Source organism: Daphnia pulicaria, chromosome 4, assembly GCF_021234035.1.
Source record: "Daphnia pulicaria isolate SC F1-1A chromosome 4, SC_F0-13Bv2, whole genome shotgun sequence".
NCBI lineage: Eukaryota > Metazoa > Arthropoda > Branchiopoda > Diplostraca > Daphniidae > Daphnia > Daphnia pulicaria.
The window spans coordinates 18,528,966-18,550,377 of record NC_060916.1 but is presented as its reverse complement, the minus strand read 5'-3'; the positions used below and the strand labels follow the sequence as shown (position 1 = coordinate 18,550,377).

Genomic DNA, 21,412 nt, shown 5'->3' with positions numbered 1-21,412 from the left:
GTAAAAGACTGAATTATTCCCGCGCTTTTTGGAACCTCTTTAAATCTGTTTGAGATTATCGGAATCCCAAAATGTCCCTTGCACTTGAGTTTTTAAGAATTTTCGAAAATCCCGAAGAATGAAAACTTGTTGAAAAGAGAATTTCGCAGACGGTCCTCAGTTTTCTTCATCAAGAATTTCATGAAAAGCCTGGCTTTCTCTTTTGAATACCTTTTGAAAATCAACAATCTCTCTCCTAATGATGAAACATTGAAGGACACTAAAAGAGATCATTGCAACAATATTGAACGATAGATTTAGTCTCTTATTTTAGCAACTGGGGAAATTAATAAATCTGGGAAAATTCGGAAATGGTTCCGATCATAATGGAAATCTTACAGTTAATTTATAAAAGGGAAATGTAAAAAGGGTTTGAAAATAAAAATTCCTTCTAGAAAATTAATTATATAAAAAGCAATATGAAAAGCCCATTTGCGCCATAAGACAACACGGCCGGCGTCGGAGTGATCCGATACTTTGTGCACCACTTTTCTAGGCATAAAAAATAGGGGAACAAATCTGAAAAAAATTCAGACAATAGAAAAAACGTAAAATGACATAAATCCCAAGTTTGGTGAATTTATGTCATTTTTTCGATTTTTGCCACCCGAAAAACCCATATGAAAAATACACGCCGCCTTATGGAACGGCGCGGGGTGATCCCATACTTATGGAGGGGACTGTATGTAGTCTTCCATCTCTCTCTCTCTCTCTTCAACTGCATCCCAGAAATGGACAGAACAAAACAAAAACCTTTCGTTGACACAATTTCCCTTACCGATAAGCTTTCTTCTTCTAATGTGCTTTCCTGTCAAGAATTATTAAACAGAAATTTCGCTTTACTTATCAATGGAATATCTGTGTATTTGTATTATTGGTACCCAAAGCACATTACAAGAAAACATCAGACATGACAAAACTTACTTGACAGGAAAACGATGACAACGCTCGTGGTGGGAATTGTTGCAAACTTACTTTTAATAAGACAAAATCATAGACTAAGTTTGAGTATGAATAACTAAAGAAAAAGTCGTATTATCTTCCGAGCTGGTTTTCAAGAATTTGAAGAGAGCCTTCACTGAACCCCACCATTGATCCGGAAACTATTAAGGGCTGTGGCCCACGCCATGAAAACCCGGGACACAGCCCGGGCTGAAGGAAAAAAAAAAACCAACTCGACCCACCGAGGCATTTTTTATACGGGCCGGGCGATGGGTCGAACCGCCGGGTCCATGGGCCAACTCGAGCAGTGGCGCCATCTATTAGTGAAATAAAGAATCTTACTGCAGCTGCAGCTAGAAAGTGCCAAGTGTGTGTGAAAGATGAAGGATAGGGATAGGATAGCCGAAGACGAAGAAGAAGATTCAGGAATTTGAAAACTGTTTGAAAAAACAAAATTTGTATTTGTTCGATAACTACAGTTAATTCGGATGTTTCTAATTATTAACACTTCCAAGTTTCTTTTCGGTTCATTGATGTTTTTCATGTTCTCAATTTTTTTTTATTCAGTTAAACAAAGAATACAAATTCAATTTGTAAACGTTGCCCTATATTTATTGAAAAACCTATTGATTATTTTAAAAAAGTACGTCTGGCCGTTAAAAACCCGGGCCGTGACCCGGACGGTAAATATTTTATGACCCGTGGGCCGACCCGGGTTGAACCCATCTACGCTATTGGCCCAACCCGCCCAAACCCGTGTTTACAAAAATACCCATCTAGGAAACCCATGGAAAAAAAACCGCCCAAATACCTCCGGGCTACAGCCCTAAAAGAAACCGAGGGGGATCCGTATTCCGATTTAATGGATGAATTGGAAAAGTCCCTACAAGAGTCGTTGGAATCCTGCTACGAGACGCATCAATCCGTCGCGATCTGCCGCAAAACTGTACGTCTAGAATGTCTTAGATAAATATAATAAAAATCGTCTTAAATATTCCGGGACTGGAAAACGGAGAATGGAAGAATCGAATCTAATTCACCTGAACGTCACTGGACATAATCGAGTATAATTCGTCTTTTCTGGCCGAATTGTCGTTGCTACCGTCTCATTGACATCGACCGTCTCTGATCGTCTCGTCGACCGTCATCTCTGTCGACAGAAATGACGATTGCGTTGCGGATGATTCAAACTAATCCCTCGACTAATCCGATACCCAAAGGAAGCGTAGGTCTAGGAAATTTGTCTGGCTTCTCAAACGCTGCTGCTGTTCGGTGGAAGCGGATTGTTACTCATAACTCATGTTCGGATCACGCGTGTTCAAGTATTTTCAAGGCGTGGATTTCCCGAGTGGACTGGTCGTTGGTGGATGTGATTACGTACTGTACTACATCTGCCTCTTTACAAGGGCAGCGCTAAACTTAACCGACAGAAGGTCGTAAGAGCTCGACTAGACATAAAAATCGCTGCATTCTGTGTGGTGCCCCGGTGGTCTAATTCATCTACGACTTTCATTCACTAAAAACAGTTTCCATTATTTGAAGCGACGGCCGACAGAGAACAACGCTGCTCGATAAGTTTCCACTTTCCAGCCAGACAAAGTATGCTTAAGCTTGATTTTGATTTTGAGAGGAAAGGGTTCACTGTCGTCTGCCGATGAATTAAATATGGCTATTTCAAATGCGAGACACTTGATACACATAAGTTTATTTCAGTATTTTGTTTTGTTTTATATTTCACTGTTTCAACTGTTTGGAAACAAACAAAACGCATTTGGGCGAGTTGTAAAGGGGATGGAGGTGGTTCAAGAGATCAGTTCTACCGAAACAATAAAGCAATGCAGTGATATCTCCACCATAAGTGTCACAGATAAATAAAAAGCTCAAGTACAAAGGAAATTATAAGCGCTTTTCATAATCTGTGCTGTAAGGTTTTTATCATCTTTTTTTCTTTCTGAAGCTGTCGATTTCACTGGCCAAAAGTTGAATCATTTCTACAGGAGAACTACTTAATTTTTTCTTGATATTTGACAGTTTAGTCTTATTCTTCAGATATTTGACACCTAAATATAATAGAAAGAATTATTTTCATTCGTAAGTGTAACTGAATAACAATTGTACCATCTTCAGTACATGCGAGGCGACAATAATTAATCACTTTCGCGAAATGTTTTGGACAAGGTTCAAGCTTCCATTTGATCCGATAAAAATAAGCATCCTCATTGCTCAGTTCAACAGTGATACCTTCCAACATTTCAAGCTGAGAAACAGAAATTAGAGAAGGAAGCTTTTCCTTGCAAGTATCAAGTCCAATTTTCCTTGCATTATTCATTTCACTATAAGCTGGGTATTACAAATTACATTAATATTTGATACAACTAAAATCTACAAATAAATAAAACAATACCTTTCAAAACTTTGAAGATCTGCTCAACATTGCATTCAACATTTTCAAACCATGGCTCAAGCTCTTGTTTGCAAGGTGCAGAAGTTTCAATAGTGGATTTTTTAACACAGCCCCTGAGAGAGGTTTCCTGTGAGTCAGTGTCCAGCTCAAAGTTAACAATAATTACATAATAAAGATATGAATTGGCTTACTTGTTTTGCACAAACTATAGTGAGTTCAAATTTCAACTCATCAACAGTGCCTAGAATATATGCCACTCCCAGTCCTCTTTTTTGACACAATTGGTTTGTTCAATGATCATGCGAAAACATTTGGACCACATCATAACATTCTTTGACAATTCTGAATACTTTTCTTCTTTTCTGCAAAGACATTGTAAAAATTATTGAACAAATGGTTAATAAGTATTAACATTTTACCTCTCAGGATTTCGCAATAATTGAAATTCCAAGTTTTTTAAGTCACTCTTTATCTCAGACAATTCTTTTTTCTCATTTTTCAATTTTGATAGTAGCAAACGTTTCTCCCTTTGAAGTGAATACAATGTTTCTTCAACAGGTAAGATCGATTTGCTTGCTTCTGATTTTGATTCTGTAGGTTTGGACTGTTTTTGTTTGACTTCATTGGTATCTGTTTTTCCTTTTTTTCCTAACTTGTCCACCTGAATTTTAAAAAGTGAACCAATTTTCAACTAGGGAGGAAGTGTTTTTTTTTTTTTGTTTGTTTGTTTTTATTTTACCGCAGTTTTTTTCGGAATTTTTTCTTTTAATTCTGTAGGTTTGGACTGTTTTCGTTTGACTTCGTTGGTATCTGTTTTTCCTTTTTTTCCTAACTTGTCCACCTGAATTTAAAAAGTGAACTAATTTTTAACTAGCGAGGAAGTGTTTTTTTTGTTTTTTGTTTTTTACCTCAGTTCTTTTCGGCATTTTAAAAATTTGAATCTTGAAATACGTAAACTAAAATAATTCAAAATGAAATAATAACGCAAGTTCAAACTTTCAATCTTCAGTTTTTGAGTGAACTTGAAAGTTGAAACTTCAAATATAAGATATAACTTCAAGGCCGGGATTTGCGCTATGCTATTGCTTCGTAACTTTTTGGAATATGGTGGCTCTAGCGGTAAGATCATTAACCAGCATTCGTTTGTGTCTCTGACCGCCCTGACGTTGGTTTACTTACCGCTAGATGTACCATCTTCCAGAACAGAAAGAAGGGTTATGAGTGAAAGATGCACACTTGTGACTTGAACACCGGCCTTGAAGTTAAGTAAGCCATGATTTATCCTGGTCTAGCCAAAATAGCAAAACAAATGGCGGCTTCTGGACGTATTATTCGAGGAATTTCTTCCTTAATTTATCGAAAAGGTGAAAAAAAAATTTTATTATTATTTTTTATTTATACCAATTCTCGTTTTTGTACAGGGACGGGATCTAACAACAATTTATTCAATAAATTATCAGCGTCATCCACAACTTTTTTCCGGAATCAAACTACGGATACTACGCGTATGAATAAATATTTTATATTATTATAGTCACATTGCATAAGAGTATGCTTAGTCTAGATACCAGTGATATAAAACAAAAATCTTTATGTGTGTTATAAATGTTTGTTTTTCATATGCAAGGGCTTGATTAACAGTGTGAGCAATGTTAAATTGTGATGATTACATTTTGAAAATATTTCACAGCCACCATAAGGAAAAATGATGCTGTTTCCACCTCCAGCCTTATGGACTTTGGTTTATATGTGGCAGAGTGTATGCCAAAGTATGTGCAGAAAGTGCAGATTGTAACCGGAAATGAATTAGAGGTTCTAATTGCACCTGATGGAATAGTCCCTGTTCTACAATTCTTGAAAGACCATCATCAATGTCAGTTTGCTAGTTTGGCCGATATTGGGGCCATGGATGTTCCTTCAAGGGAAAATAGATTTGAGGTACACAATTTGCTCTTTTAATTTCTATTCAATCATAGCCTTATTACTATTTGTATTTTAGGTCATCTATAATCTCCTCTCACTACGATTCAACTCACGGATACGAGTCAAGAGTTACACAGATGAATTGACTCCGGTCGATTCTTCCTATGAAGTTTTTAAAGCTGCTGACTGGTATTAACATATTTAATCCATAAAGGAACTATCCTAATTTAGTTTTGAAGGTATGAAAGAGAAGTTTGGGACATGTATGGGGTATTCTTTGCGAACCATCCTGATTTACGACGAATTTTGACTGATTACGGATTTGAAGGCCATCCATTTCGAAAGGATTTCCCCCTCACTGGATATGTTGAAGTATGGTGAATTAATTCTTCGATCAATGCGCTTAGTAATTTGTCAATTTTATCGCGTCAGGTACGTTACGATGATGAAGCGAAACGTGTTGTTGTTGAGCCAGTAGAGTTGGCACAAGAATTTAGGAAATTCGACCTTTCAAGTCCGTGGGAGACGTTTCCTAATTTTCGGGCAGTTTCTGCTGGAACGGAAGAGGATAAAACTAAAGCCACGTAACCTGGTCCAGGAAATCAGCGAGAAGTACTTCAACTGCTGTTGATTACACGCGACTGGAGTTATTTTATAGTTGGTGTACAAATAATAAATACAGTAACATCCTATTAGAGATGAGATCTTGACAATTTATTTAATAGCCACCGTGTTATTTTAAAATCTTGAAACCACTTAAAAGAAGTACGTCTGAATTTTGCCCCTAGTAATTAATTAATGTTATTTAGAATTTTGTACGTAATGATACTATTTAATATTACCGTCTTGTAATCTAACATCATGGCCTTAAACGAAAGGAAATCCGTGAACTCGCGCAAGATATCGAAAATTTCTCCTTCAAGTTGGACAGGTTGACTCCTGAATAATTAAATCGTGACATGAATGTTAATGGAAATCAAATATGTAGAAAAATTTTTTCTGAATTACTTGAGCTCTTTGACAAATTCCTCCATAGAAAAAAGAGGAAATATTTCCCTTAGTTTTTGTTCAAGAAATGTTTCAACAAGCTGAGCCTGTAATTGGTAACATTTACTAGTTATTATAAGTATTGTATCATAACTTAGAACATACCCACATAATCTTGAAAAATATCCATATAAATAAGTTTATTTTCTTCCATGTCATCAAATACTGTGCAGTGCTTAGTCAAGAAATGGTGTTGTGTTTTGAGAAATTCTTCACCTAAAGAATATTAGATGAAATAAAAAATTTGGGACAAAAGAATATCCATTTGAATCAAAATAGAAATAAATAAATATCCAATCACATGTTTATAGTTTGAGAGATGTTCATCCTACAGTTAAGACATAAGCAGCTTCATTGTTAGTCTAATGCTGTAAAACTATTAATAGTTGTCATGCCTTATTATTACAGATATTCAACATCATTTAATAAATAGTAACCACGGTAACCCTTCGTCGATAAACATGTAAATGCTTACTCATTATTATTTCTTCTATACAACCAATGCACTGATCAAATATTATAAAGGAAGGGTCGATCGATTCAACATCTTCACTGGAAGAAGCCATTAGAAAGAAATTAAAGAAAACAGTTTATAGAAGCTAGCACAAACTACGCAACACTAAACTTAGCTCATGTAAGCATATAAGAGTCCACCACAAAATACTTATTTCCTAAACTCCAAAAAGTACGCGTCAACCAAAATTGTAGCGTATATTACCGTAGCATGTGTTGCCTTACCTGCGACCTATCACCGATCAATGCTTTCAACTTTTCTTGAGTCCCTGTTTATCAAAAAACGTAAACAACTCCGGGAATCGAGCATAGAACAATTCTTTGTTCGTTCAAAAGATAGCGACTACACCAAAGCAGTCACGAAAATAAATTATTTATTTGGTTTTAATTATAATTCATGCAATTAGAAATGTTTCGCATTTTTCTTAGGCTATTTTTCAATGTATAAATGATATCAACATTCACGGGCACTTTACGGACTTTACGTGAGTTATATTTACTGAATTGTTGGTTTAATAAAAAGGGCAGATAGAGCCCAAGGCTCCAAGGAAGACTTGACTAAACTTATTACCAAAGCGAGGTCCGGGCTTTGTTTACAAAATACCCCGATTTTTCAGCGTAGTTTACTAAAGATTAGTAGTTAAGAAATACATTCCATGTATTATTTGTTAAATGACAGTTTATTTTACGAACTCATTCCAATCGGTTCCTTACGGAACGCGACCCAGCTCATCTTGACTTTTGCCGGCCCTTCCTGAAATAAAGTGACTGGGTATAGGCCAAAATCATCGTGTTACAACAGCTTTTAAGAATAACGACGTCTGTAGGAGGTGAAGGAGTAGATGATGGCGAAATATTTTTTTTCTTTCTGGGAGAGTACTGCACGAAACAATTGTCATCAAAATAATAATTAAAAATCACGGAAAGTTACAGGCTATTCTATAAATCAATTTACCGGTGTTAATAGATTAGGGTAAACAGATTACGAGATAGAGAAGAGATGTCGTAAGGATAATAACACTGAGGCGAAAGCATACAACGATGTTGTTGAGCAACACACACGATAAATGTGACAAGCGCGTACACATAATAGAAGGTTTCGAATCAAATTTTAACGTTGGTCATCACTTCTAAATCATTGGCACTGCAAATAAAACTGTATACTACCATTACGAAAAAAAAAAACTAAAAAGAAAAAAAAATATGACGTTGAAATAGTGCCGCGTCGAGTTACACTCCGGTCCAACTTGCACCAAAAGCGATTCTGATATTCGTTTCATTTGCTTTCGCATTCAACCTTCTTTTCCTCAAAATCAACGAGATTACCACATGACAAAGGCTAGCCCAGTGTCAGAAATCCAGTGACAGCTGACAGAAAATGGAAATGACAAGACACAAGGAAGAATAAATTTAGAAAAAATGAGACTGAAGAGGACTGCTGCCTTCGACGTTGGCAAATTTACAAAGGGTGGGCATGGTGAGGGGTGTGTACACTGGCACATTTAAATGGAGAGGCAGTGGCTAATGAAATACATGGAAATAAGATGACTACACTCTCAAAAACTAATGCACTTTTTAGTAGTTTTGGCTAACCCGATGTGCCTTAGGTGTTAATTTTTCACACCATTCATGACAATTTTGTTTCAGTTCCCCTCAATTTCACTTTTGAGATTACAGATGATTCTGCCCAATCCAATAGTTTGTGGAGTCGAAGACACATATATGTCAGGTGGAGTGTTCATAAATAATTAGCCAGAGCGTCATATAAGAAGGCATACTGCATTGGAAACTCGATCATGTGAGCCCTTTGCGAGCGTAACTTTCTGACAGTGGTGAAAACATCAACGTATTCTTCTGTTCTAGCTTGCTCAATCAGAATGCACAAAGCAGCCATAACTGAACTACGAATGTTGCCAGTACTACAGTGGAGGCAGGCCGATCCTGGTTGGAGTTGTCGAGCACGAGCAGCAATAGTTTCCATGGCCACTGTTACAAAATGGCTGATTTGTTGAGGTGGTGGAACAGAATCATCTTGAAGACCGTTGGTGCAATACCCCCAACCGAGGTACTGAATCTGCGTTGTCCGAATTTCTTCACGAGTTTTGGTACTGCGGACGATAAAGTCACGCTGGATGTATCCCGGGAGAGTTACCGTGGAAACGTGTTTCACAACGATATGATCATGGGTGGCTTCTTGATCATCATCAGGCCAATACTGTGGGCAGCAAGAGGTATCCGATGCATCACCCATTTCTGACAACATGACTATGACTACAATATTATGCTCTAGCACCATCCGCCAGAAATCGCGTTGAGTGGATTCCATGGGATCTTGAGTCAGGATGAAGGACTCGGAGTTGTCGTAGCCTTCGATGAACGAAGCGTTTATGTATGTTGAATAGTCTCGACCAGCCACTGGGGTCAGGATAACGCGATTCCGATCAAAGGGGATGGCAGTTTCATAGCGGTTCTTTGCACGATTCTCATCCGATGACGCTACACTCATCGGTTTGCGGTCATCAAATGGTTGGTCCAATCGATCGAACTCTTCTTCGAGTGGAGACTTAACCCGACCTTCCGTTTTCATTCGCAAGTTAGTCAATGCATTCTGGTAGACGAAAAATAACGTTATTAACTCAAACAAGAGGATATAATCATTACCAATTAAAACGTACCTGGAAATTTGAAATAGCAATCTCTGTGTTACCAAACTGCACCCATTCCATGAGCGTACGATACACAAAAATATACTGTCTAAGCGACTGGACCAAGAAATTACGTTGATGACGGAGATCGCAGACTGTATTTAATACGGAGACGGAGCCTTCCTCTTCAACTTGTTGAATTAAATGATCAATGGCCACCAGAGTTCCCGTTCGTCCTACACCTGCGCTGCAATGGATTAAAATGGGTCCTCGATCGGTGCTGTAATCTTCATTCAAGCGACGGAGAAAGCGAAGAATTCCCGTGGCATGTTCTGGGGCCTGGAAGTCTTTCCAGACTAGGTAGTGGTACTGAAAAACTGGACGAACTTCCCTTTCCATTATGCCCAATTCAGGATCAGTAGGAGTACCGACTTTAGGTCGTGAAACCTAGCAATAAATTTGAATTGTAAGTATACATATTTATAATACACAAAAGAATAATCGAAAAAAAATTCACCTGTAATTCTCTGACAACATACTCCGAATAGCGTTTCTCTTTTACATGAATCACACGGATGTCGCCGAAAGTCTTGTCGCCTTGAGGAGCTTTAATGGTACCTAGCACTGTCGGCTGTTGAATGTCTACTGTACTGCCGTTAGAAGGCGAATGAGTGGTTCCACCATTGGATTGCGTTTCAGCCACTGGGTCAACATATAGCGGTTCAGGAGTAGACGCATTTCTCGACGGATCAGGATCAGGCCAATACTGAAAGCATTTGGTCTTATTATACTCTTCTACGTTGGTCAGCATGACGATAATTTCGACTCGTTGTTCCCAAGCCATGCGCCAAAAGTCGTACACGGTACCCTCCATTGGACCTTGTGCGCAAACAAATTTTTTTCGCTCTTTGTATCCCATGACAATGTTAGCGTTGATGTATTCGGAATGAGCATCTCCATTGATCGTGTTAAGCTTCACTCGGGTCTGGTCATAGGCTGAAATAATTGTAAATTATAAAAAATTTATGATTTGAAAAAATCCTTAAGTATTCTCACAATGGGTAATTTTAGATTGTTACCTTTTATATCTGGGTACCGATTCTTTGGCATATTCTCTCTTGTATCAGAAGCTCGAGTAGTTCGATCAGCAAAACGCTCGGGCAAGAGCTCGTATTCGTGTTGAAAACCGTAATCGGCATTTTGGTGACGTTCCATAAATGCTTGAAGAATGTCCAGTTTAGCTATTGGAGCAGCAGACGTGCTTGGAGGTGACACGAGTAGGTGTCGACCATCACGAAATCGACTCCATAGATGACGGCACGAGCTACTTAATGACATTTCTACTCCTTCACTTTGTGCAACGTGTTTGGAGTAGCGGCGCAGGAAAAACAGACTGCTAACAATTAACAGCAGGACAAATGCCAATCCGCACAAGACTCCCAGGGCAACCATAAGTACCACAGACCGATCAGCAGATTGATATGGTGATGGGATGGGTTTTGGAGTCATCGGAGTTGCATACGGGCTGAAAACGCTCTCAACCTGCCCTCGCGTATTCGGAGAGAACAACTACTAAATTCAGCACATCTATTAGTTAAACTAATCATAAGGTATTAATGACAACTTAATTTACCCGAACGAACAAGGTGTAGTTGCTCTCCGGAACCAGTGCTCCATCGTCGGACAGTACTTCAATGTCAATCATGTTTGTCGGTGAATCTCTAGAGGAACTTCTTTCAATTCGATCTGCAATTTCTAAATCCTCAAGGTCCTCCAATTCCACTTCCACTTCGGTTAGTCTTGGCCCGTGGATAACCGAGCATGATTTGCATGGTGGATTTCGTTTGTCAATGCGGTTACCGTCACCCAAAGAAACAACATCAGAAGGAATACGATCGAAATCGAATAATTCTGCGATGTATGCTCCAGCTCCTTGTCTATGAACTTCTTCGTATGTTAACAATGGCAAACGATGAGGTTCTGGTAATGACGTAAGCGGCTCGCCTTCTAACATTTTGACTAACACAACGGAATAACAACAAATTGGGCCTTTGCGCTGAGACACTTTGGGAAGACTAGCTCGCAGGCCCCACCTGTCTGCCCTTTGATATCGCATCAATGAGGGACCACTCAGGTTCTCCTTGTCTGGTATGGAAGCTGGCATTTGACATGTTGCTTGCGATGCCTGGCTGTGCTGTACCCTAGTTTCAGCTTTTACGTGGACACTGTAGTTGGTATTTGCAGGAATATCGTCGAATAAGGCTGTAAATTTCGACCCATCTACGTTCTGAGTCATGGGTCCAAAATCATCTCGTTGTTGAATTTTCTGCTCGTTCAAATAAAATGCCACTCCGCTCAAACTTACCTAAACAGAAAAATAGAGGCAAGAATAAATATAAGCAATAGCAAATTTCCTTTCCACCTAAAGTTTGGGATCGCACGAGAGAACCTTATGGAAAAGGAGATTTTCTCGGCGCTCCCCAAAATTCAACTTTCGTCGGAAAGCGACGAAAATTTTTTGTGCGTAGTTATTAGGGTTAAAATTAGGCTAATTTTTTTTTTATATTTTTCAATCAGGGGAAGGGTAGTTTTGAAACAGAACTCTATCCAATTTTGAATTAAAAACCCGTTTTTAAATTTCAGCTGTTTTCTCCCCTCGTGCAGTTGTTGCGTAGTCTCAAATCCCCGCAAAATTTTTACAAAAAAGGGAGGGCATCTAGATTGGGAAAAAAAGGAAATTGGCTATTTTTTTTTCATACCCCCCCCCCCCCCTCTAATATTGGCAAAATGCGGATTTGGGAGGATCAACTCAGTTCTATTTACGCAAACATCTGGAAATTTATTATGTTCCAGAGCTCTACAGTACCCACCACAGGTATTGGATGGACCACTTCAAATTTTGTCGTTGTTACCCATTCAAGAATATTGGATCACCTTTAAAAATATGTCATAATTGTCACATGGACTGTCCCTACCCGCAGCATGGCCTTAGGGAATGGGGGTGGCAAAACGGGAGGAAATCCTTTGTTTTACAATCCTCCCCTTTATCCATCATATCCTAAGGCCATGCCGCGGGTAGAGACAGGCCATATGACAATTATGACATATTTTTAAAGGTGATCCAATATTCTTGAATGGGTAACAACGACAAAATTTGAAGTGGTCCATCCAATATCTGTGGTGGGTACTGTATATTTTAAAACTAACCCAAAAACTACCCTTACCCCTATTGAAAAAAAAAATGCCTAATCCAACACTAATGACTACGTCCAAAAAAATTCGCCGCTTTCCGGTGAAAATTGAATTTTGGGAGCGCCGAGAAAATCACCTTTTTCCATGTTCTCTTGAGCGTTCCCAAACTTTAAGTAGACACTGTATTTCATTTTGAAATTGGAAATACATACCGAGAAATGGATGAGTTGTCCATTGGGATGAACTGGAGCCTCCCAAGTGACAGTAACAAAGTACTTATTTCCATTTCGTTCACAGAGCATTTTTACGTTACGAGGTGGTGTAGGCTTTCCGTCGATTGTTTTGTCCTTAACGGGATCGGAGAAATTTCCGCAGTGGCCAGTGTACCTATGGCATGCCCTGACCTTGAATAAGTACATGGTAGCCGGCTTTAGATTGGTAAAAAGATGAACTGGCGAACCGTCCACGGCTGCAACTCTGATGGTTGTTTCTTGCCCTCCTTCGGTGTCCTTGTAGGCTGATATATAATGACCAATCAGGTGACGGATTTCTTCTGGTGGAGCTGTCCATCCGAGTGTGAAAGAATTTGATGTAGAACCTTTAATGTCGACCACAGGAATATACTCGGCTTCCGCTGATAGAGTCTTAACAGCTTCTTTATATTTATTAGGGTGGCTTCTACCCATCACATTTTCCGCTTCAATTTGGATATGATATGCTACATCAGGTTCCAAGTCGTTTATCACTAAGCTTGTTGCAGATACGTTTGGAGCAATGCGACTATACTGCCAGCTTTGTTCACCATCTTTCAAGTACTTGATTTGATAACTTTGAATAGGGAGATTTCCGTTATTCAGAGTCCAATTAAGGTAAATGCTACCATTGCCAACTCCCAAGGCAAAATCAATTGCCACTTCAGGTTTGGTTTGGATAAAAAGCGTCACGGGTTTGCTTTCCAATCCGGCTTTGTTAGATGCTTGGCACGTATAAGTGCCATTATCAGAGCGGACAGTACTTTTAAACTCTATCTTAGATAGTGCTGTCGTCATTTCTTCAGAACGAGTTACGTTAAGTCTATGGGATTCCGATTTGATTTCTACCCCGTTCAAAGTCCAGGTTATGTTGGGCGCTGGGTATCCGTTGGCCGAGCATTGTAACGAAGCATACGAGCTTGTGTTTACTTTAGCGCCTTTTATCATACTGATGGTTGGAGTAACTGGAAAAAGTATTTGCACAGTTTTTTCAGCTTCTAATACACCATTCTGGTCTCTTTCAATTGACACTCTGCATGTTACATTTCCAATGTTGGAAATGTTGCAGGGAAGCATCAGGTAGTATATGGCAGATCCATTGAAGTCTTCAGTGGATTTCCATCTTTCTTCATTCACTTCCTTGCCATTGAGTAACCAAGTTGCTCTGATACCACTTGTTTCATGGTGTTGTGCAAATTTTGCTTCACATGTCACAGTTGATGGACATTCTTTGGAGAATTTCAGATTCTCCACACTTAAACACTCTGTCAAGAAACAACATTATAAATAAATCCACAGTAATTCAAGCAGGGTTAACAGAAATTTACCTGCACAACAAACAATCCCTGCAATGACTATGAATGCTGCCAAACAGGAAAACAAATTTGAGATTCCTGAAGATTCATCTGGGGTTTGAAAGGATGATTTCATTCTGGTCTTTATTTTGTCCATATTTTTAGTAGCTTTAATCAGCTATATGCAGCTGACCAAGTTACTCCTGCATAGCAACAACAAAATTTGTGATTAATTCACTTGACAACTTTCTTAAATTAATATTATGATTGACATCTACGGAAATATTAGCTCTAAATTCACTTCTTTACCAGCTTTTGAGATCAATCCTACCGGGTACGAGCTCAGTTAAGGTGCACTTAAGACTTAAAGAGGCCAAGCTAAGCTAACAATGTCAGTTGAAAAACACCACACAAAATTTGGGTGGGGATACCGATCAATGAGTAACTTACGAGAAAATTGTCAGTACTTCAAATGCAGACACAATCACCAAATGTCAACGTTATTTCATTTGATTTCACAAGTCTAATACACAGTTGGAACTTTCAGAAGAAATAAAAACATTTTTTTTTAATTCCGAAAAGAAATAAGACGCCATGAGCCATGATTGGGCAGGGATGCCAAATTGCTACTGGCAAAGCAAGCTGCCGGCTTTTTCGACGGTGTTCGTTCAAAGAGCAGAGATATAGAAACATGGCCGCAACTTGACTGTACAGATTCCCCTATCCCAGTTTGGTATATTCGTAGCCCGGTTTTCGGCGTTTTCTGGGCGGAGCTTGCTAGAACTGTGATGGGGAAATTGGTCATGTGATAGTAGAAATAGGCATCAGAGTCATCTACAGAGGAAACCATTTACTTTTCAAGCGGCCATGCTCGTGAGTCGTGATTATTCCTGCACATGGTAACAAGTTGTGCCTGGGAAGGGACCTGTAGCCCTTTGTAATAAAAATGGATGGTAGGTCTGCCGTTCCTGGTTTTAAATCAACATACATATTACAAAGGAAAACGGTTTGGCTATGTTTGCAGTATCATTGATAAAGCAAATTCCGTCAAGTAACTTGACGAGCACTTCCCGTATTTGCAACCCGTCATTTGGACAAGCGCGATATTAAAAAAGGGGAATAAACATTGAAAGACTTTTATCCTTTTAAACAGTGGATTCTAAAGTTTGGATCTATTTCAAAACATTTTCTGTAACCTGGTATGTGTATATTTCCGTTATCTTCTAAATTACAAAGTAATCATTAAGTGTTACAAAGTAAGTGAAAAGATGAACCTAATAAAGCAAACTCTCGAGAAGGATACGAGAAAAACATACCGATACCAATGTACCGGACATGAATATCGTGTCGCCATTAACTCTTTTAAAACGGATGACAAGAAATCATACTTTATGTGGAAATTTGTGTTATTTCAATCACTGGTATCACACAAACTAAACTACCGTACCAGACAACCAGAGAATTGGACTTGATCGTTTTATTAATCAGAGAAAGCAACATTTTGCATTTCCGCCAAACTAATGCCTAACGGAATATGTACAATAAAAACCACAATTCTTAAGAACTCTCAAAGTGTTTTGTATGATTCAATCATATTAATTGAAAGCTAATAAACTCAAGTACTAGTCTGCCTATCAATTTTTGAACAATTGAAGATCTATCTCAATTGATAAAGAATTTCAATAATAAAAAGATGTAAGCAGGCATTCTGAAAGAAAAAATCAAGAATGAAAAATGTTAATGTTTCATCACGACTGTCCGGCTATTTGAACTCTGTTTGGAGTATTGCGAAACATTTCTGAAAAAACGATTTCAGAGAAAACAAAGTTTGTGTTAATTGATTTTATTTGAAGAAATACCTCCAAACACAAAGGTTAAACAAAGGAGTGAAATTACCAATTTCCAAGGAAATAACTAAAACGTCATCTAAGTTAGCTGACAACTTTAAAAAATAAGATACAAGTTTGAAACGAACGAATATACGTTGGAAGTTTTAAAATGCAAGCAAGAGGAAAAATATTTTTCAACGTAACGCTATTCAATGTTATTTTTGAATTTTGTATTCTTTCATGATTCAGAAAAATAATTTACGTGCGTCATATGGTTACACAATAGACAATTCAGCTATTGGCTCCTGCAGCAAGGGGCGTTGTAGTAGGTGGTTAACTGGTTATTGAGTGTTTACTCTTTATTTTAAAACGTCATTCTAGTTGGCATTTTAATATTTTCTTTGGACGTTAAGTCTCAGACTTGAAAATGTTCCCTACCCGAGTCGAATGAAAGCTTCCCGTTCTAGTATCGGAATTTAACAGTTATTTACAATAACATATTTACTTTAACATTTTGTATGTCGCTTTGACAACATTAGTTTTTGGTTTCGTGTAGTGTAGTTACTAAAACGAGAAACTACAAGAACTTTTTTAATCTGACACTAGAAACGGCACTAAAACGGAAACATTTCCGGGCCGACCCCCGACACTAGAACTTATTTTATTTATTTTATCAAGCGACAGTGGAACGGAATACGGATATAATTGAATTTTTCTAACACTAAAATATTAATCTAAAGAAAATATAAAATACTAACTGGAATGACGCTTCAAAAGTAAACACCTATAAACGCCAACGCCAAAAGCCAACGAGCCCCCTATCGGCAGGGGCCAACAGCTGATTGTTTATTGGCTCGCTCCCGGATTCCGGAGGCCAATAGATTTCTCAATGTACGATTCAAAAGAAAAAGAAAATAGATTTGACCACCAACAACCTTTAAGCAATAAATTAACTGACAATTCCCTTTACTGTACACTAAACTGCTGGACAAGACCCCTTTCACAGGACAACATTTACTTGTTTCAATTAAGCCCCTGTCGGTATTTCTGAAATGTTGTCTCACGTTTCACGTATACGTCATTCATTGTTAACTTGTAATACATAGTGAATCTGAGAATGACAAATAAATAATTGTACCTTTTCAATAAAAATTTATCCTAAACACATGATTTCTTTTAGGGCACACTTTATAAGAAGACAGACCGCTATTCACTTTTGCCTCTTCGACAGCAGAACGTTTTTCACTATGACACTAGTTTTGGCTTCTTGGCTCTTGCTATTTTGCTCTAATCAGATGTCTGTTGTGATTCGTTGATGAATTTTTGAAAGGAATTTTCTGATTGGTGCACTGCTACACACACACCAGAGTGCTCTCGCCTAGACGGAAAGCCGGAAAACCAAAAAATCTCTGTTCCTTAACAAACCGTGCTAAATATGTATTACGACATTCTCTATTGTCGCATGTTAAATTTTTTTTGGGATTTTTTTGTTTATCAATTATCAATAAATTCCTCGATTACACAGAAATTACAGCGCACGCCGTTTGGCGACGTTTTTTTATCAGTCGCTGGCCCGGTGCTTTGCAGACGCCAAACGGGTGTGTTAGAAACTAATTTACTACCGCAGTACCGGCTACGTTTCTTATTCATTTCTTGTTTCCTCTGCGGGAAATCAATTTGCGATCTGTGATGGCTACCAGCAGATTAATTTCCATTTCCAAATTTGTAAGCTTTCCTAACAACCTGCCATTGGGTAAGTGAAGACCTCAAAATTATGTCGTAAAAAACTAATGGCACCTTCAGTGTTCATGCAAACACTATGAGTATTTAAAGACAGACTGATTATTTCGATCTGTCTTACTCTATTTATTATAATGTGCAGAGTTACCATGTGAAATTAAATATAAATATTTTTAGTATTCATATATAACTTTGCAACATAGGCAAGTTTTCATTACGTCATCTTTCAACATCAAGAAGGTGTGATGGTTATGTACATACCAAGTACGAGGTTAAAAATGGAATCGCCATTGTCAAACTTGACTCTCCAAACTCCAAAGTCAACACACTCAATGTTGAAACCATGACTGAAGTCAAAGAGATCATGGACATGATTACTAAAGATACAAATGTGCAAGCCACTGTGTTGATGTCAGGTACTTTTTCAAAAGCCTGTTGTTGTACATTTTTGTGTTATTAACCAAATTTTAAATCATCAGGAAAACCAGGTTGTTTCATCGCTGGAGCTGATATTTCAATGCTCCAGAAATGTAAAACAGCTGAGGAAGCTTCTCAGCTATCAAAAGGTAATCACTTGAGCTAGGTCTTAGTTGTTTAATTGTTTGCTGTTTAATTTTGAAAACTCATGCAACCTCTACTTTTTTAGCTTGTCAGGATTTGTTGATGGAAATGGAACACAGTAGAAAGCCCATTGTAGCTGCAATCATGGGCAGCTGTTTAGGTGGAGGACTTGAGGTCAGATTATTACAGTTGTATGAATCAAAATTGTCTCATAATCATCAATGTAAATGGTTTAGGTTGCCATGGCTTGCCATTACAGGATTGCTGTGAATGAGAATAAGACTGCTTTGGGATTACCAGAAGTACTTTTAGGTCTCTTGCCTGGTGGTGGTGGTACTCAACGCCTTCCGCAGTTAACATCTCTTCTTACTGCTCTGGATATGATCCTTACTGGCAAAAATGTCAAAGCAGACAAAGCTAAAAAGCTTGGTCTTGTTGATCTGACTGTGCAGCCATTGGGCCCAGGATTAGATAAACCTGATCATCAGTAAACATTGCCAAAGAAAAAATATGTTTGTTTTATTGATTGTTATACTTTAATTTTTTTAGAACTTTGCAACATTTAGAAGAAGTAGCTGTACGTACTGCTGGAAATTTGGCCTCTGGTTCATTGAAGGTTAAACGTGAAAAACCAATCACTGATCGTTTATTTGCGGCTGCATTGAAGTATAACCTGGTGAAAGATCAAATTTTTCAAAAGGCCAAAGCCAAAGTAATGAAGCAAACAAATGGGCTGTACCCAGCACCTCTGAAGGTAAAATAAAATAATGCATCATTAGAATACCTTGTAACTTTTGAGTGAATGTTGCTTTTAGATTTTAGAAGTAATTAGAACAACTTTAGATAAAGGATTGGAAGCTGGATATGCTGCTGAAAATCAAGGTTTTGGACAACTGGCAGTCACTAAGGAATCACGTGGATTAATTGGTTTATTTCATGGTCAAACTGAATGCAAAAAGAATAGATTTGGGAAACCAATTTTGCCGACGAAGTAAATATTTTTTAATAAATTATTCCAGTGTATAATCTTTATTACTTCGAATGATTCTAGGACTATTGGGATAATAGGCGCTGGCTTAATGGGTGCTGGTATTGCCCAAGTTTCTGTTAAAGGATTTGATGTTTTGCTTAAAGATGCTGTACCTGCTGGTTTATCTCGAGGCCTAAATCAAGTATATGCGGGTTTAGACAAATCCATGAAAAGGAGAAAAATTACCAGGTATAAAATATTGTTTTGTTTCGTTTTTTTTTTTTTTTTTTTTTTTAATTTCATTGGAGAATAACAAAAGGTAAACATAATTTTTTTATTATCAGTTTTGAGCGTGACCGTATTGCCTCAAACTTAACTGGTACCCTAAATTACGATGCGTTCAAAAATTGTGACATGGTTATCGAAGCTGTGTTTGAAGATTTGAGCCTTAAACACCGTGTTGTCAAAGAAGTAGAAGCGCTCATCCCAGAACACTGTATATTTGCCACGAATACTAGTGCCTTACCAATTACAAAAATAGCAGAAGCCAGCAAGCGTCCGGAAAAAGTAATTCGAAATTAATTAAATGGCTTTAATGCATACATATTAATTTAATTAATGTATAATTTTTGGGGGAATAGGTCATTGGTATGCACTATTTTTCTCCAGTCGATAAGATGCAACTTTTGGAGATTATAACAAATCCCAAAACATCGCGTGATACAATTGCATCGGCCGTTGACGTGGGACTACGACAGGGTAAAGTCGTTATTATAGTAGGGGATGGTCCTGGTTTTTATACTTCACGTGTACTTTCATTCATGATGGCTGAAGCTCACAGGTAGATGTTTAAAAGTGTTTGTGCTCATTTTGATTTCCTTTACCATCAAACTATTATTGTTTATTTAGACTTCTTCTAGAAGGAACTGATCCAAGGAAGATTGATAAACTTGGCAAAAAATTTGGTTTCCCTGTTGGTCCAGTTACTCTAACTGATGAAGTTGGCATTGATGTTGGTGCACATATTGGAAAGTATTTGACTACTTGTTTTGGAGAGCGGTTTGCGGGAGCTGATCCAGAGGTCCTTAATTCATTGGTAAAGGCTGGGATCACAGGTATAAACCTTTTTCTATTTCACTTGAAATACGGGCCTTTTAGAAAAAAAAATTGCGTTTGCGTTCTAGGGCGGAAATCAGGCAAAGGTTTCTTCGTTTATGAGAAAGGAACCAAAGGAGAGAGACCAATTTGCACGGAGGCTATGGATTTGCTAAAGAAATATTCACTGGTACCGAAAGGATTACAAAGCGACGAAGACATTCAATTTAGACTTGCCACACGATTCATAAACGAGGTACCGTATAGTGTGATATGTGAATTGCAAAACACTGTAGTTAATTTTAACAATATATTTTATTTATTTATCTAGGCCTTGTTGTGCTTAGAAGAAGGAATCCTCGCTAGTCCGGTATGCCTTCGTGTACACTATGTAATTAAATTGCGGCAGTTAACGTTATTTTTATTCAATTAGGCTGAAGGTGATATTGGAGCTGTTTTTGGATTGGGTTTCCCTCCATTTACTGGAGGACCTTTCCGGTTCGTGGATGAGTTTGGGGCAGAAAAACTAGTAGCTATCATGGGGAAATTTGAGTCTGTTTATGGCAAATGTTTCACACCTTGTCAACTACTATTGGACCACAGCAAAGGCAACAAGAAATTCTATCCTCGTAATTAGAGCTATGTGTTGGCCGTTGATGGAGTAACGTGGTGAAAGTCGCGTATCCATTCAATCGATTTTGCACCATCAATGCAATTTTTAAGTGATGCCAATTAGGCTCCTTAGAATATAGTTAAGAAAGGGTCTTTTTGTTTTTTTCTAGTTAATGATGTTTTGAAATAAACTATATATTTCATCGGGACTAAATTTAAAAAATAAAAACTGGAGGAAACAATTATCAAGCGTCTGATTACAATTTGTGAAAAATAACGATTTAGTTTTAAACATATTTATTGCAAACTATGGTTGATTAAATGTAGTACCGTATGCGGTGTCACGAAAATTGA

General features: G+C 37.9%; 4 protein-coding genes and 1 long non-coding RNA gene across 8 annotated transcripts; 3 read left to right on the top strand and 2 right to left on the bottom strand.

Annotated features, from left to right (window-relative positions):
- Positions 1-2,699: 2,699 nt before the first annotated feature.
- On the bottom strand, positions 2,700-3,566 carry LOC124337540. The gene is made up of 3 exons (XM_046791564.1): positions 3,386-3,566; positions 3,100-3,321; positions 2,700-3,041 (listed from the first exon to the last, which is right to left on the bottom strand). The coding sequence occupies exons 2-3, from the start codon at positions 3,308-3,310 to the stop codon at positions 2,917-2,919; spliced, it is 336 nt and encodes a 111-aa protein (XP_046647520.1). The 5' UTR covers positions 3,311-3,321; positions 3,386-3,566; the 3' UTR covers positions 2,700-2,916.
- A 1,022-nt stretch (positions 3,567-4,588) lies between these two features.
- On the top strand, positions 4,589-6,005 carry LOC124337539 (NADH dehydrogenase [ubiquinone] iron-sulfur protein 3, mitochondrial-like). The gene is made up of 6 exons (XM_046791563.1): positions 4,589-4,749; positions 4,807-4,890; positions 5,076-5,323; positions 5,385-5,497; positions 5,548-5,680; positions 5,741-6,005. Exons 1-6 carry the CDS (start codon positions 4,659-4,661, stop codon positions 5,894-5,896), a joined length of 825 nt encoding a protein of 274 aa, XP_046647519.1. The 5' UTR covers positions 4,589-4,658; the 3' UTR covers positions 5,897-6,005.
- LOC124337538 (tyrosine-protein phosphatase 69D-like) lies at positions 6,001-17,354 on the bottom strand. 4 transcript variants are annotated; one of them, XM_046791561.1, is made up of 13 exons: positions 15,106-15,219; positions 14,702-15,034; positions 14,285-14,454; positions 12,918-14,221; positions 11,147-11,878; positions 10,593-11,082; positions 10,031-10,509; positions 9,544-9,960; positions 6,831-9,476; positions 6,461-6,571; positions 6,317-6,402; positions 6,151-6,247; positions 6,001-6,092 (listed from the first exon to the last, which is right to left on the bottom strand). In XM_046791561.1, exons 3-9 carry the CDS (start codon positions 14,406-14,408, stop codon positions 8,607-8,609), a joined length of 4,416 nt encoding a protein of 1,471 aa, XP_046647517.1. In that variant the 5' UTR covers positions 14,409-14,454; positions 14,702-15,034; positions 15,106-15,219; the 3' UTR covers positions 6,001-6,092; positions 6,151-6,247; positions 6,317-6,402; positions 6,461-6,571; positions 6,831-8,606. The 4 variants fall into 4 exon arrangements, with proteins under 4 accessions (XP_046647517.1, XP_046647514.1, XP_046647515.1 ...); XM_046791558.1 differs by having other exon boundaries at positions 6,465-6,571; XM_046791559.1 differs by lacking the exons at positions 14,702-15,034; positions 15,106-15,219 and adding an exon at positions 17,219-17,354 and having other exon boundaries at positions 6,465-6,571.
- On the top strand, positions 15,119-15,815 carry LOC124337541. The gene is made up of 2 exons (XR_006917414.1): positions 15,119-15,204; positions 15,276-15,815. It is a non-coding gene; the product is annotated as an uncharacterized LOC124337541 (long non-coding RNA).
- Positions 17,355-17,668: 314 nt separating the features above from the next.
- LOC124338640 (trifunctional enzyme subunit alpha, mitochondrial-like) lies at positions 17,669-21,267 on the top strand. Its single transcript, XM_046792783.1, has 14 exons — positions 17,669-17,833; positions 18,024-18,236; positions 18,300-18,386; positions 18,467-18,555; positions 18,618-18,868; positions 18,931-19,135; positions 19,197-19,372; positions 19,433-19,600; positions 19,696-19,918; positions 19,993-20,192; positions 20,261-20,466; positions 20,536-20,702; positions 20,778-20,816; positions 20,880-21,267. Exons 1-14 carry the CDS (start codon positions 17,770-17,772, stop codon positions 21,081-21,083), a joined length of 2,292 nt encoding a protein of 763 aa, XP_046648739.1. The 5' UTR covers positions 17,669-17,769; the 3' UTR covers positions 21,084-21,267.
- The last annotated feature ends 145 nt before the right edge of the window (positions 21,268-21,412 follow it).

Bases quoted from the DNA above. Each gene is read 5' to 3' on its own strand.
- LOC124337538 (XM_046791559.1), bottom strand. From the start codon at position 14,408: ATGGACAAAATAAAGACCAGAATGAAATCATCCTTTCAAACCCCAGAT. The intron at 14,222-14,284 runs GTAAATTTCTGT...GTTTCTTGACAG, and splicing joins AGGGATTGTTTGTTGTGCAG to AGTGTTTAAGTGTGGAGAAT. The intron at 11,083-11,146 runs GTAAATTAAGTT...TGAATTTAGTAG, and splicing joins ACTACACCTTGTTCGTTCGG to TTGTTCTCTCCGAATACGCG.
- LOC124338640 (XM_046792783.1), top strand. From the start codon at position 17,770: ATGGCTACCAGCAGATTAATTTCCATTTCCAAATTTGTAAGCTTTCCT. The intron at 18,869-18,930 runs GTAAACATTGCC...TAATTTTTTTAG, and splicing joins TTAGATAAACCTGATCATCA to AACTTTGCAACATTTAGAAG. The intron at 19,919-19,992 runs GTAATTCGAAAT...TTGGGGGAATAG, and splicing joins CCAGCAAGCGTCCGGAAAAA to GTCATTGGTATGCACTATTT.
- LOC124337540 (XM_046791564.1), bottom strand. From the start codon at position 3,310: ATGAATAATGCAAGGAAAATTGGACTTGATACTTGCAAGGAAAAGCTT. The intron at 3,042-3,099 runs GTACAATTGTTA...TATTATATTTAG, and splicing joins CCTCGCATGTACTGAAGATG to GTGTCAAATATCTGAAGAAT.
- LOC124337539 (XM_046791563.1), top strand. From the start codon at position 4,659: ATGATTTATCCTGGTCTAGCCAAAATAGCAAAACAAATGGCGGCTTCT. The intron at 4,750-4,806 runs GTGAAAAAAAAA...GTTTTTGTACAG, and splicing joins TTCCTTAATTTATCGAAAAG to GGACGGGATCTAACAACAAT. The intron at 4,891-5,075 runs GTATGAATAAAT...AATATTTCACAG, and splicing joins TCAAACTACGGATACTACGC to CCACCATAAGGAAAAATGAT.